Here is a 13,776-nt window from a genome sequence, read left to right as displayed (position 1 = left end):
AAATAAAAATGAAGTAGCCCAAACGGGCCAGCGGTATTTATAATTTTGTCACTTCACGTATATTAGCTGCCGGTTGGAATCGCAACCATCTTACAAGAATAAAGCCTAAAATTCTTCACATTACTATTATTCATCGAGTATGTTGCAACAATGGTTTCATCGGATATCAAAGGCATACTCAGAAAAGTTTTAGGTGTATTGAAACGCGAGGAGCTTGGAGAAGTTGTTCAGAAATGGGGGGTTTTCGGCGAGGAACGCGTTCAAGAGGTTACCCAGCTGGCAAACTCCACCAGGCCGATGGTCCCCCGTAAATCCATCACTGAAAAGATCGTACAGGAGTGCTTGGTGAGTTGCTAGTTGAACCGGCCTGAGCTGAGCTAATCAGTCTGACTGTCTCATTCACAGACTCACAAAAAGTCACAGTCACAATAATTATATGAATCTGAGTGAGTGAGACTGTGATTGCATCTCTGACATGTGTGAGAAATCTCGCTGTGAATGAAATGCCAAACATGCCAAATGGGTGCAGGATCAGGATTTCAAAAATTAGAACAAAGTTAATCTACATTGATTAAAATAGTACTCCTAGTCCTATTCCTAACCTACCTCGAGCTAGCCTGGAAGCTTCTGGGGAGTAATAGTCATCTACTCTATGTAGGCTTACCCCCATGAAGCCTGGGACGCTAAGGCATAGTCATGCACGGCCACAAAACCTGAAACCTTCGCCCCTGAGATTTCTACTTTCCCTCTATTAAGATCTAGCCCTATCATGTACATGGGGTTCAACTTCATTTCTTACATTTCTGCAATATCGATTACACTTTTAAAGAAGGAATCATTAAAAAAAGAGAGAAATGTTATGATAAGATGGGAAGAGCTTACGGCCGTGTTTACATCGCCATGTTGATTTCTAATTTCTTTGTCTTCCGCTTGGCGACAGCAGGCAAATCGCGCGATTTGCGTGAACAAATTTAAGCCTTATTTTTGAAAAGTTCGTGAAGTTTGGACACCCCATCATACTAATAGAGGGGCTGCTGTCATCAGTCATGGCCATGTTGTCAAAATGACTCAAAGACTATGAATGATATTGTAGACTTATAGTACAGCTGTGTGGGTGTGGTTGTAATCGAATTCACTTTGGAGTGGATACAGTCACCTGCACATTCCGCTGTTAAGAACAACCAACTGGAACAATTCTGCACTTAAAATTCAATGTGGGGACTACGTTTGCAAGCTTGTTATGCCTGGCCTACACTTAGGGCTTTAAGCCATCCTCAAAATGGCATGTTGATCAGAATTGGCTCAATTATTTCTCTTAATCGTTTTGGTTTCATTCTCACCATCCTCTCTCCTTTCCTTGTTATTCTTGTTTCAACTGCTATAAAAATTATGCCAGAACTTCTTCAATTTCAGCTTTAGAGTCGAGTCTGACTTCCTTCGCGGCAACTGGTACTTTATCCATCAGAAGCGGATCTAGAGGGAGGGTTGGGGGGGTTGCAACCCCCCCAAAAAAAAATCCGGGGACCATTTTTTAAAATCTTATCTTTTTTTTTAAACTTGTAATTTTATTTTATTCTATTTCTATGTATTTATTTCATTTATTATTATTATTGTTTTAGATGCAAGAAGACGCCATTTTCACACACAGATTTTCAAAAATTTTCCCTACTGTGGGAGGGGGGACACCCCCCTCCCACACCCTCCCCCCTCGCTCGATCCGCTCGCTTGGACTCGGTCGCTATGCTCCCTCGCATACCACCCAAAAACCCCCCCCCCTTTATAAAAAGCTGGGAATTGTGTTTGCATGTGCTTGTATGCATAAGTACTAGTCTCAAAGGAAGTCAGACTTTGACCAGCTGAAGTTGAAGAATTCAAGTCGATACAGTATTTGAAGATTTAACCTCTTGTCTCTTTCAGAAACAAAAGATCAGCAAAAAGCAGATTACTGAGCTTGATCTCTTATGTAAGTATGAAAACATAGATCTACTCTAAGACAAGGTTGACATTTTCTTATAGCCCTATTTTCTGATTTCTTTAAAGGTCAAGTCCACCCAAGAAAATATTGATTTGAATGAATAGAGGAAAACCTAACAAATTTGCTGAAAATTTCATCCAAATCGGAGGTAAAATAATTAGGGAGTTGTAACATTTTTAGGTTTTACTTATTTGTCACAAAACAGTTATATGCACAACTTTGTGACATGCAAACTAGAGAGTCGATTATGTCCCTCACTCACTATTTCTTTTGTTTTTTTATTGTTCGAATTATACAATTTTTCATTTTTTACAGATTTGACAATAGGTACCAACTTTTTTGCACCATAAAATGCTAAAGCAATGATAATACCACATGTTCAGGGAGTAATAAAACATTGTTTCACATGGCAATGAAGAGAAAGTTAGAATATTTCATATAATAAATACAAAAGAAATAGTGAATGGTTGAAGTTATCAGTCCCCTTATTTGCACACTGACCAAGATGTGCATAACTGTTTTGTAAAATTAAGCAAAACTTTTAAATGTCGTACATGTACATGTAGCTTGTGTATTTTACACCCGATTTTGATGAAATTTTCACTGTTATGCTTTTTGGATTTTTAGCTCATCCGGCCCGAAGGGCCAAATGAACTTATGCCGTGACGTCCGTCGTCTGTCCACAATTTCAAAATGCCACTTCTTCGCCATTTCAAGTCCGATTTTAATTCTGTTTGCTTTATATGATATCACTAGGTGGGGGATTCAAAACTTCTACACAGAATTTTGAAATTCATTTAAAATGCTAATTTATCTGCATTTTTCAAAATTCACAAAAAAATGCTTCTTCTTTGTTGACTGATTTTTAATTTTTTGCTTCCATGTGGTAGAGCTTCATGAGGTTCGCCAAATTTCTACACAGAATTTTGAATTTTTGACCAGAACAATTTTTATGCTAATTTATGCGAAATTAATTTATGCATATTCTTAAAAATTCACATAAAATGCTTCTTTTTTATTTGTTGACCGATTTAGATTTTTTTCTTCCATCTGGTATAACTTCATGAGGTTCACCAAACTTTTACACAGAATTTTGAAATTTTGACTACATTGTAGAACAATATTTTTATAAAAAATTAATTTATTCATATTTTTAAAAATTCACATAAAATGCTTTTTCTTCTTTAATTGTTGACCAATTTTGAGTTTTTTTCTTCCATCTGGAACAACTTCATGAGGTTCACCAAACTGCTACACAGAATTTTGAAATTTTCAGTAGAAATTTTTTTTTCTTCATATGTTGATCAATTTCAATTTTATTTTCTTCATATGATAGTTGAGGTGGTGATACAAAATTTCAACACAGAATTTTGAAATTCATGTGCTAATTTATTCATAATATATTTTCAAAACTCACAAAAATTACTTATTTATCTGTTGATTGATTTTGATCATTTTTGTTCCATCTGAGAGCTACATGAGGTTCACCAAGGTTCTACAAAGAGTTAAGAAAATTTGACCAGAAAGTTATTTATGCCTAATTTACATGTATATGAAATTTATTTATAGATCACAAAAAAATGCTTCTATGTCATTTCTTCATCAATTTCAATTCTATATCCTCAATTTATGTCACCAATATCATTCACTACAGTGTCAACTGGGCTGAAATTAAAATTGTGTTAAATTTTGTTGCGAGATGCCAGATGAGCTCCACATCATTGATGTGCTAGTTCTCTTTTTATTCAAATCATCTTTTTGTTGGGATGGACTTGCCCTTAAATAATTTATAATTTTCTTAAATTCAAGAATCAGCATATAAAATAAGCTTGATCAGTTGGTCCCTTTCAAAGTCAGTGAGAATTATGATTTACATTGTATAGGGAAATCAACAGGCCATGTAGAGTACATGTAGAGTGTTATAAACATTAACCAGTATATTGGTATAAATATATCAATGAAGCTTCAATGAAACTAAACAGAGATTTTGACATCACATGCAAGGTGCCATATTTCTTCAAGCTGTATACACAAATATACATGGGTTTACAAGGGTTTCAAATATCCTGTACTGCAATTGACATTCAGTGTCATCAAAATGAGCAACTTTATTTTTTTTTTAAGTAAGAGTAAAGTGCTACTGCTTAATATTTGACATCCACTGGAAAGACAGGGGATATTTATGTTAGCGTATGAGGTAAAAATAAGTGATCTTACTGAATATTATGCCTTTCTTTAAATACTTTGTATGCTTCTGTTCCATTTCCAACTGTTAAAAAGCAAAATTTATTAAGTGCAATGAGTTTTTCTTTTTCAATTCCAGGTTACATGCGGCATCCTGAAAAGAAAAAATGGTCTGTTTATGAACTCAAGGGACTCGGTGAAGGTAGCTACATTGAATAATATCTGTCCATTGACAACAGTGGTTTCTTTTACAGTGGGCCATAGGAGCAAAAACAGAACTCTGTTTTTTCAATTCTTTTATTTTTCATTTCCATTCAAAACATAATACAAAGTAATATAAAGCAATACAAATCAAGTACAATTTTATAGGGCATTCTTACTTCGTAAAACAGAAAAAAATCAGTATAATATAGAGCATAAATGGAAATGAGGGGGATCCACTAAAAAGCAAAGCTTGTAAAGTGTGGATCCCCCTTGGAAATGAAGAAATTATAGTTGACTTATTCTTATATGCGTACATGCCTGTATTACAGGAAAGAAAAAGAGAACAAAAGAAATCATATTGATGCAAACATAATTACTGAAATAATGCAAGGCTTTTCACACAAAGAGGTCTTCGTTGTAAAGGATATGTTGCGCAAGACAGAAGAAAAAAACAGAGAGAGGGAATGACAAGACACAGAAGACAAAACGAAACAAGAGACTTACAGTACAAGACAAAATAACTATTTTTTTTAAAGGAGGAAAACTAAGAATAGGAAAGGGCTGACCATGAACTAGCTCGATCTGGTGAAACAACAAAAGATGATATAACTGGACAATATCAGATGAAAAAAGATAAAACAATAAAAGTTAAAAATGTAAGGATTATAATCAAATAATGAAGTGTTAGTTCCGTTGCGAAGAATTATATGAATTAAGCAGGATAAGTTTGAGTTTATGTTTGAATGAATTAAAGAAGACACTGTCTTAATATTAAACACAACTTAAAATAAGAAGTGCAACTACAAAGTATGCACATCTGATTTGTTTGAAATCAAGTTGCGTTTGATTCTTAGAGTTATGTTTGACTGGAACTCTTTCAGCAATACGACGGGGGGGGGGGGGGGGGGTGTAGAAAGAGTTGCATTTTAAGTTGAGGGCCCATTTCTGAAAAAAAAACCAAATTGATCATTGTTACCCGATCGACTCTTGTCGATAAAGACTATGATGTCCTCAATAATTAGGGCGGGGGTATCATGTTTTGCAAATGTGAGAATGTAAAATATGTTTGTAATTGGCAATTGACATATAGGCCTACTGTTGATAAAAATTAATATTGCATATGTATTATGTGTTTCATGTACATACAGAACCTTCAACTGATATCAGATTCATCACGTTTCTTAGTTTGTAAAGTTAATAGTGTCTTTGTTGACTTTCAACCAATTCATTTTTTTTTTCAGATCATAACAAAAAGGCTTTTGACCCTCAAGGATACTTTGACAAATTGACAAAACACCTTTCTGTCTACTTTAAACATGTAAGTATGGTGCTGTTTCTGAAAAAATGAGCTCCACATCAGAGTTAAAACCAGAAATGTAGAAAACAGATTGCAGATCATCTGACTTTTATATTGTTAGAAAGGAAAATAATATTCATTTTCTTTTATAAAATCATGTTCTTTTCTATTCCTTTCTCTATTTACTTTGCATATTTTTTTTCTTTTTCTATTTCTCTTTTTACCTTAAAAATGACCCCCCCCCAAAAAAAAAAAAATGTTGATAGTTTCCTGTGAGGTAAAATCTGTAATTTTGTGTTTGAGTGATATAAGTCAGGCAGCATATGTCATGATTTAGCAACTACTTCGAAAAATTGGCTTAGTCTGATTTTTCACTTTTATGTGATTGGTGACTTCACAAGGAACAACTTCCAACTTGGTGGCAAATTTGTAATGGTCATCTTGACCATGTTAGGGGTCAATAGGGGTCATTTTTTAAAATTACCCTGATTGTGTTGTGTCATACTCAAAATTGTTTGTCTTGTTATATTGTCTTTCTTAGGAGCTGAGAGCACAGATCTATTGATGTATTTACTCTGTTAACCCTATATAGGCCAGGGTATTTTGGGATTTCATATGGCCGGGGGGGGGCCTCCCAGGCCCCCCGCTTGAGATCTCGGCCGTCGACCGCGTGATCGCGCCGAAAATTGGCATGCGGATTGTCTGGGACATAATCTACAAAATTGTATAGTAATTTATTTCATGTGAATTGCTACTAAGTGATTATGCTAATTTATGAGCAATTACAATTAGTATGCGAGATCATACTTTTCCCGCTAACTCCCTATAAAGCTCCAAATGTTCTAATTTTTGGTATAGAAACTGTTTTTCATGTTATCAGCTAGAGTACATGAACAAAATTGCGATATAAAATCATTTTCTTATGTATTATATTGTTTTTTGCAATTTCTTATGTATTTCTTTGTTTTTCATTGTTTTTTCAATGAAATTTGTTGGGGACTCTTCTGAGATCATAAAATGCATAAAATACATTTAGACAAGCAAAACTAAAAATAGTCATACATATATGATTTTTGGTTGAAAACAATTGCGTTGGCTTTGTACACAAATTCACGTTTTTGAGCAATTTTTGGTCTGACATACACTTACGTAATGTTGCGTTATTTCGGAACCGAGTACCCGGGTGACGCAAAATTGGTCTCAAAATTTGTGCAAGACTTGAAAAGTTAACAAAGTATTACACATATACCCAATACATTACAATAATTTCTGTTGATTAAAATATTCTGTACAAAGCAAATGGATGAAATGTTTCTTTACATATCAAAGACTAGTAAACTGAAAATGAATTGGACTTGAATTGAATTCCTAATTAAGAAACTATGAAAGAGCTGGTTGCACTTATAACATCATGAAGATGACACGATTATAAGGGCATTAGGGTTTGTCAAGTCGTTTCAAGGTATTCCTGCAATACTATGATACCAGAATGAATGTATTCGACATCTATATCTCTATTTATCTATTTTGTTCCTAAGTGAGCACATTTTAACCCTTTTTATCTAATGGATAATATCTTCTTAGAGACTTTTCAAAATAATGAACTAACTTCTGAGATTCTAACCCTTTTAGTGTAATTTGGCTTCCCATGAAAGTTTGTTGACCTTTCCCTGACCTTGGCTTAATAACCATTTATATCTTCTGGCTAAGGACTTCTGAAGATGAACTTATCAAAATCGAAATTAAAAAAGTACTCACACATAAAAAAAGGGAAATAAAGGAGAAAAAAGTAGCTTTCTTAACATCTTCAGTGTAATTTGCCATTTAACAAAAGTTTGTTGACCTTTTGACATTTCCGGTCATAACTTTTTAACAAAAGGTCAAGAGTATATGGTTGTGTACACTTTCTTGTTCAGTATAACAAGACAAACAATTTGATGTATGACACGACACGATTGGGGCAATTTAAAAAATTGGCCGCTTATTGACCCAATTTTGACCCCTAACATGGTCAAGATGACCATTACAAATTTGTCACCAAGTTGGAAGTTGTTCCTTGTGATGTCACCAATCACATAAAAGTGAAAAAATCAGACTTAGCCATTAGCCAATTTGTAGAAGTAGATGACATATGCTGCCTGACTATGTTGGAAAGTGCCATACTACACATACATGTAGATTTCCAGGATTCTTATACATATTTTGTCATGCATGCAAATAGACAAAGATTTTTTTTTTATAATGGGAGTTTTACAAAAGATAATGTAAACTAGTAAGGTATATTACAGAAAACTCCAGATTCCTTTGGACTATTGGTAAAATCTTGACAGTATTAAATTGGTTTCTCAATGAATATCATCCGATTATGAAGCATCTTTTAAGTTCCAGAAAGTTGTTTGTCCCTCTTAAATGATGTGTAAGGGAAAAGACCACTTCAACATGCAGTCCCTTAACTATGGAACAAACTTACTGATGATACCAAAGAATGTCCTTTTCTTCATTTATTCAAACCTATGTTATATAAGAAGTCTTACCTTTACCAAAGATAAACCCTATGTTTTCTGATTCATGATGCATTCATTGTAGGTACTTACCAGTCTCAGATCTGTATATGTTCCAATTTAATATGTTTTTTCTTTCTTTCTTTCTTTCTTTCTCATTCTGTTTTGGAGCGTTAAAAGACTTCATTGTGATTTAACAGAGTTTTAGTATTATTTATTGGGAACACCATATATGTTTGTATTATATTTCACACTAGGATTTATGTATGGACAAACGAGGAGAGGCTATTTGGCTTCGCATCGGAGTCTACGATAGCGGGAAAGATAGTGCAAACGCTTTCAGCTCTAATGCCATCTATGTAGTCTACCATCCACATTCTCGTCACCTCATCTTGTCTGTCGTGAAAAAAGCTCTTGTGCAGTTTGTTATGCAGGTACATGTAAATACAGCTCAAAGATCATTGGCTTTTGTAAGATAGTGTCATAAACAAAGGCCTCGTTTCATGAAGGCTGTTGTCATTAATGCATTATCATTGACTGATAATCACTATATTACCAGTGCCTATCAGGGAAATTAATGATTTCACTGAAATTGTTGTTGAATTGGCAACTCAAATTATTTTCAGAGATGACAAATGTTCATAAAACTGTGCCCGAGAAGGAAATCACTTGTCTTTACTTAACAAGGTATTTCTTTTAGAATATTTGTCCTTTCTTTTTGATTTATTATTAATTGCAAAGTAGAGAGAGAGTGTACCATTTTATGGATGATGAAACTACAATACTGGCAGCTATGTCAGAAAAGTTAAATATTTATGAATGGTGTTTTTTGTGAATAATTATTCTATAGTCATTGTCAAAGTCAGCTGTGCAGCTACATTGAATCACGCAATGCAGGCGAGACTGCCAGAGGCGCTCCACTTGTTATGCGAAGTTGTTTAGATAAAAGAACTCCAGGCAGAAAATGCAAAGTGCAAAAATGTATCTAAATTTGAATTAGATCATTTTGATTGTACTCTCTATGTTGACAGGTAGTCCTGTTCCGATCAGTAAATTTTAACATTTTTACAGAAGGCCTCCTGATCCTAGCTACTTCAGACATGTTCAAAGACTTAACATAATATGTACATTTATTTTCTTTCAATTCTTACAGGCTTTAATCTTATCGCTTGACTGTACCAGTTGTAAAGAAACTAAGCTCACTGGATATCATCTAGATTCCCTGGCGGACCTTACCCTGAACTCTGCCTCCCAGGGCTGGTTCTCAAAGTTTAGACACAACCAAGTCGACACCAATCCTTTGGTCAAGACACAGACAAGGAAGAGAAGAGGTATGGCTGTACACCATGTTAGTTTCAAATATGTGAACGTGCACATGGCATCTGATATGATGTGAATCTTGTCTGGTGACTTATTGGACCTGGGATGTTACATACAATGTTGAAAAAAAAACTTACATAGTATACTCAAATTAAAGAGAAAATATCCATTGTTAGTTTCCTTTGTAATAATAATAATAAACAGTTCTTGTATAGCGCAAATCACAATTATGAATAATGTCTCTATGCGCTTCCAAAGGACTTGGATATTATTACCCCAGCTGTAGCTTGGCAGCCGTAATTACTATGATTACAGCGCACACGCTTTTCAAGGAATAAATTTCTGCCAGGTACCCATTTACCTCACCTGGGTTGAGTGCAACACAATGTGGATAAATTTCTTGCCAAATGAAATTATGCCATGGGCCACAACGCTCCATAATAGTGTCCCAATCTGTCATTTCCATAATAATTCACAGCTTTATAACCAAGGAAGATTTTTCTTTCTACTTACAGGAGATTCTCTTGATTTGGAAGACAAATCCCTCATCTCTGAGAATGTGGAAGATGAGGAAAACCAAACAAAAGACCTGGACAGTTCGTTTGGACCAAACAAGCAGCCTAAATTGGAAAGGATTTGCTACGAGGTAGTTATTTTTTGCACTGTCATGCGAAGCTGTGCAATCTAGTGACAAATAAGTCTATAGGTGTACAATAAGATTGAATTAAATAGAGACCTTGTTACAGACACATTCACTCACAATTAAAAAAAAAATGTCTTTGCTCAAGGGTCTGAAAGTATCCTAGCAATATAGCTAGATGTCTGTATGAAGACTTGTATCAGATCGCAATAATACAATATGATCACACTGAGACTTGTATGCCCAACTTAATGCAATTATGGAAATGGGTTTTCTGTCTAAAAACTTTTGTGAAACGTTGGGGTGTCATAATCTACATTACCTGTAATGACTGTCACCCTCAAGGGGCTTGTTTCTAGAAGCCATCAATAAGACAGTCATACCTTATCCACCAGTCTTCCTGAACCTGTCTCCTGAAAAGCTTCTTAGCGAGACATCTCTTGATATTGATGCTGTTGACAGAAAGAGTAAACGAGATGTAGCTGAAGTCTCCCCCCCCCCAAAAAAAAAAAAACTGAGATCAAACTGGTAGAGAGTTTTGTGTAAAGTGGCTTTTCTAGATTAATGAAATGGCTCAGACCATTGATCCTCAACTCCTTCACATCTGTACTTCCTAAAACGGTATAATTGTATAATTCACATGTGAAAATCTAACTTGTATTTTTTCCGAAGTGACATCATTGTGCATTCTTTTCTTTCTTACCCCAGATGGAGAACAAGTTCAGGGGTACACGCGCTGCTCCAAGGATGGCAACCCGTCAGGAGCCATTCCGCTGCACTGTCAAGTTTGAAGGTCCCGATGTCCTGGAAGGCCTTAGACAGCTCCATCCATCGGGGATCAGTTCTTCTGCCTTACCGTACCTCTTTGAACAGGTTCTATCCACAGGCAAGAACCACTTCCGCATCTACGACAAGTCTTCCAGAGACCGCAAAGGCTCATGAAAATTTATTTTCTGTAGATGAGGCATCATCGATTGTCATGTAGAGTTTCCTTTGGATTTCAGGGAAGTCACTGTATGCATTGATGACACTTCAATAGAAGACTGTGAGACAGACAACAATCTTCAACCAGGTTTGTTTTAGACCTGTGCCAAACATTTAGATATATTTTGGATATACATGGTGAAAGAGATCTGATGTAACTATGTTTCTGATATAAAGAAAATCCCTATTAGATCTGATCCTCTTTCTTCACATTCTTCAGGTGCTTGTTAACCTTGATGAAATGTGATTCAAGATTATAATTTGGCTGGTCCCTAGGTCTGGATAACCTAATTACACAGAGATAGCATTGTATCTTTGCTCTTTATTCTCGGTTCTACCATGGACCCTACTAGGGTCCATGGTTCTAGCAAGCTGCCACTTACCCACAGCCATAATTTTATTTTTCATTGTGACTGAACTTTGTACAATTACAAATTATTCTGATCACATCTCTAATAAAAACAAACCTTTGAATTGATTTTAATTTACTTTCAAAGCACACCATGGTCCATCAGATTAGAGCTCTCTTTAGTCTTCTATGAATTTAAATTGAATTTTAGCTTTGTACAACAATGATATTCATGCTTTAGTTTTGTACCTCTTATACAATGAAGGTGCACTATTTAATTTGATTTATATGGACTTGAATAGCACTTAGATAGGAGATTTGTTTTCTTTTCTTAAAAGAGTTCTCTTCATTAATTCCTCTTGGAATGGACATGAGTCCCACCATTATGTCATCGACCAGTTACACTATAAAGATGACGCAATAAATATGCATTGTGATATTTATATCACACCTGGGTCGAGAGTGGAAATGTAGATCACCGTCTTGGCAAAGGGAATAAATGTCTTGGGCTCTTGGCAGACTTCATGTCATAGATTTTGCTCAAATACGGTCCAAGACAATCCTTTAAATGGTACTTTGATAATAAGAAATGGGTTGCAATCATGATAGAAAATACAGACACTAGTAAATACAGATGCCATTTACATACCAGAAAGGGATTGGGGGCAGTAGGGGTGCTGCTGAAATGGATGTCAATAATATGAAACAAGATTAAAATATTTACTTGTTCATTACACTTTTAGTCAGACATTAGTTTGCTGAGCAAGAGCAACATGAAAACTATTTCATTATGATTTCCTGCATTTTTTTTGCCCAGTTTCATTTTCCACAGTTGTTATGGATTGTGGATTATTGACGAACAGCTGTTTAGAAAACCCCTGGTCGTTTTATTCAGCTGTTTGTAAGTCATACATGACTTAAAGGATATGTCCACCCCAACAAAAAGTTGATGTGAATAAAAGAGAAAAATCCAACAAGCATAACACTGACAATTTCATCAAAATCGGATGTAATATAAGAAAGTTATGACATTTTAAAGTTTTGCTTAATTTCACAAAACAGCTATATGCACATCTTGGTGGGTTTGCAAATGAGGAGACTGATGATGTCATCCACTAACTATTTCTTTTGTATTTTATTATATGAAATAGGGAATATTCTATTTTTCTCCTCATTGCCAAGTGAGACAACGATTAAGTCCTCCATGGAATGAGCATTGTTTAATACTATATGATTCAGTCAAGTTGGTCCTTATTGTCAAATCTATAAAAATGAAATATTGTATACTTCAAACAATAAAAAACAAAAGAAATTGTGACATCGCCTGTCTCAATTGAGTTGTGCATATCACTGTTTTGTGAAAAATAAGCAAAACTTTAAAATGTCATAACTCTCTTAGTTTACATCTGAATTTGATGGAAATCATCAGCATTTTGCTAGTTTGATTTTCGTCTATTTATTCAAATCAACATTTTTCTGGGACTTGACCTTTAATACCTTTACACATGTTTTTGTGCAAATTTTCATACATTAAAAATTTTCTTTGTGATTTACCAAAGTGGGGTTGCATCCTTTAAACCCTAATTAAAATTTGACAACTGATAAACTTTGCATTCAGATGCTTGTTTAATCTTCAAAGACTTGATTTCAGCTGAAGCTGATGGGAAAAAAACAGTTTTTTTTTTTTTTTGGGGGGGGGAGTTATGACTTATTGTATATGTAGTGTACATACTTATCTGAAATGCTTATACTTGTAAATACTATTATTGTTTTTATGCTAGACTTTGTAATTTAAATAAAATCAGTGACTCTTACAAAAGTTTATTCCTCTCTTTGTTTATTATGGTCAATTGTTAAATTTTTAGATAAGGCTACTTTTCTGTATTGGGCATATGTTTATATTACAGCATGAAAGGGAAAAAAATAATGCCAAAAAATGTCCAAGGCCAGTGAAAGGGGTGTAGTTGGGTGATGAGGCCAGTTAATGGAGCATCCAAGACCATGGCAGTGGATGGTCTTTCACAAGAAGCCCTGTATGCTCTATTCATTGATTATATCTAATTCTCAAGCCACAAAATGCAGATGTCAGTTTAAATCACATATTCTACAGATTTATGTAAACTTATCCTAGCTGCCAATTGTATGACAGTTCATAGTTAATAACTTTTCATACTTGAATTTTCCGGGAATTTTGAAATAGCTTTGTGTCTTGACAAAATTTCAGACAGTTTCATGGATGTAAATATTATCAAAGAAGAGTCTTGGGAAGTCGATGGTAGTCTCCATATTTAGCAATACTTCCAACATGGAACACAATATTAT

The 13,776-nt window shown here is 34.8% G+C and overlaps 1 protein-coding gene across 1 annotated transcript; it reads left to right on the top strand.

Moving 5' to 3' along the window:
* Positions 1–82: 82 nt before the first annotated feature.
* Positions 83–12,480, top strand: LOC121407776 (centromere protein N-like). The gene is made up of 8 exons (XM_041598972.1): positions 83–345; positions 1,918–1,963; positions 4,299–4,361; positions 5,605–5,681; positions 8,419–8,595; positions 9,315–9,492; positions 9,997–10,127; positions 10,830–12,480. The coding sequence occupies exons 1-8, from the start codon at positions 151–153 to the stop codon at positions 11,061–11,063; spliced, it is 1,101 nt and encodes a 366-aa protein (XP_041454906.1). The 5' UTR covers positions 83–150; the 3' UTR covers positions 11,064–12,480.
* Positions 12,481–13,776: the final 1,296 nt, after the last annotated feature.

This window comes from Lytechinus variegatus, chromosome 2 (genome assembly GCF_018143015.1).
Source record: "Lytechinus variegatus isolate NC3 chromosome 2, Lvar_3.0, whole genome shotgun sequence".
NCBI lineage: Eukaryota > Metazoa > Echinodermata > Echinoidea > Temnopleuroida > Toxopneustidae > Lytechinus > Lytechinus variegatus.
Note: the sequence above shows the minus strand (reverse complement) of the source record. Positions and strands in the feature narration are given on the sequence as shown.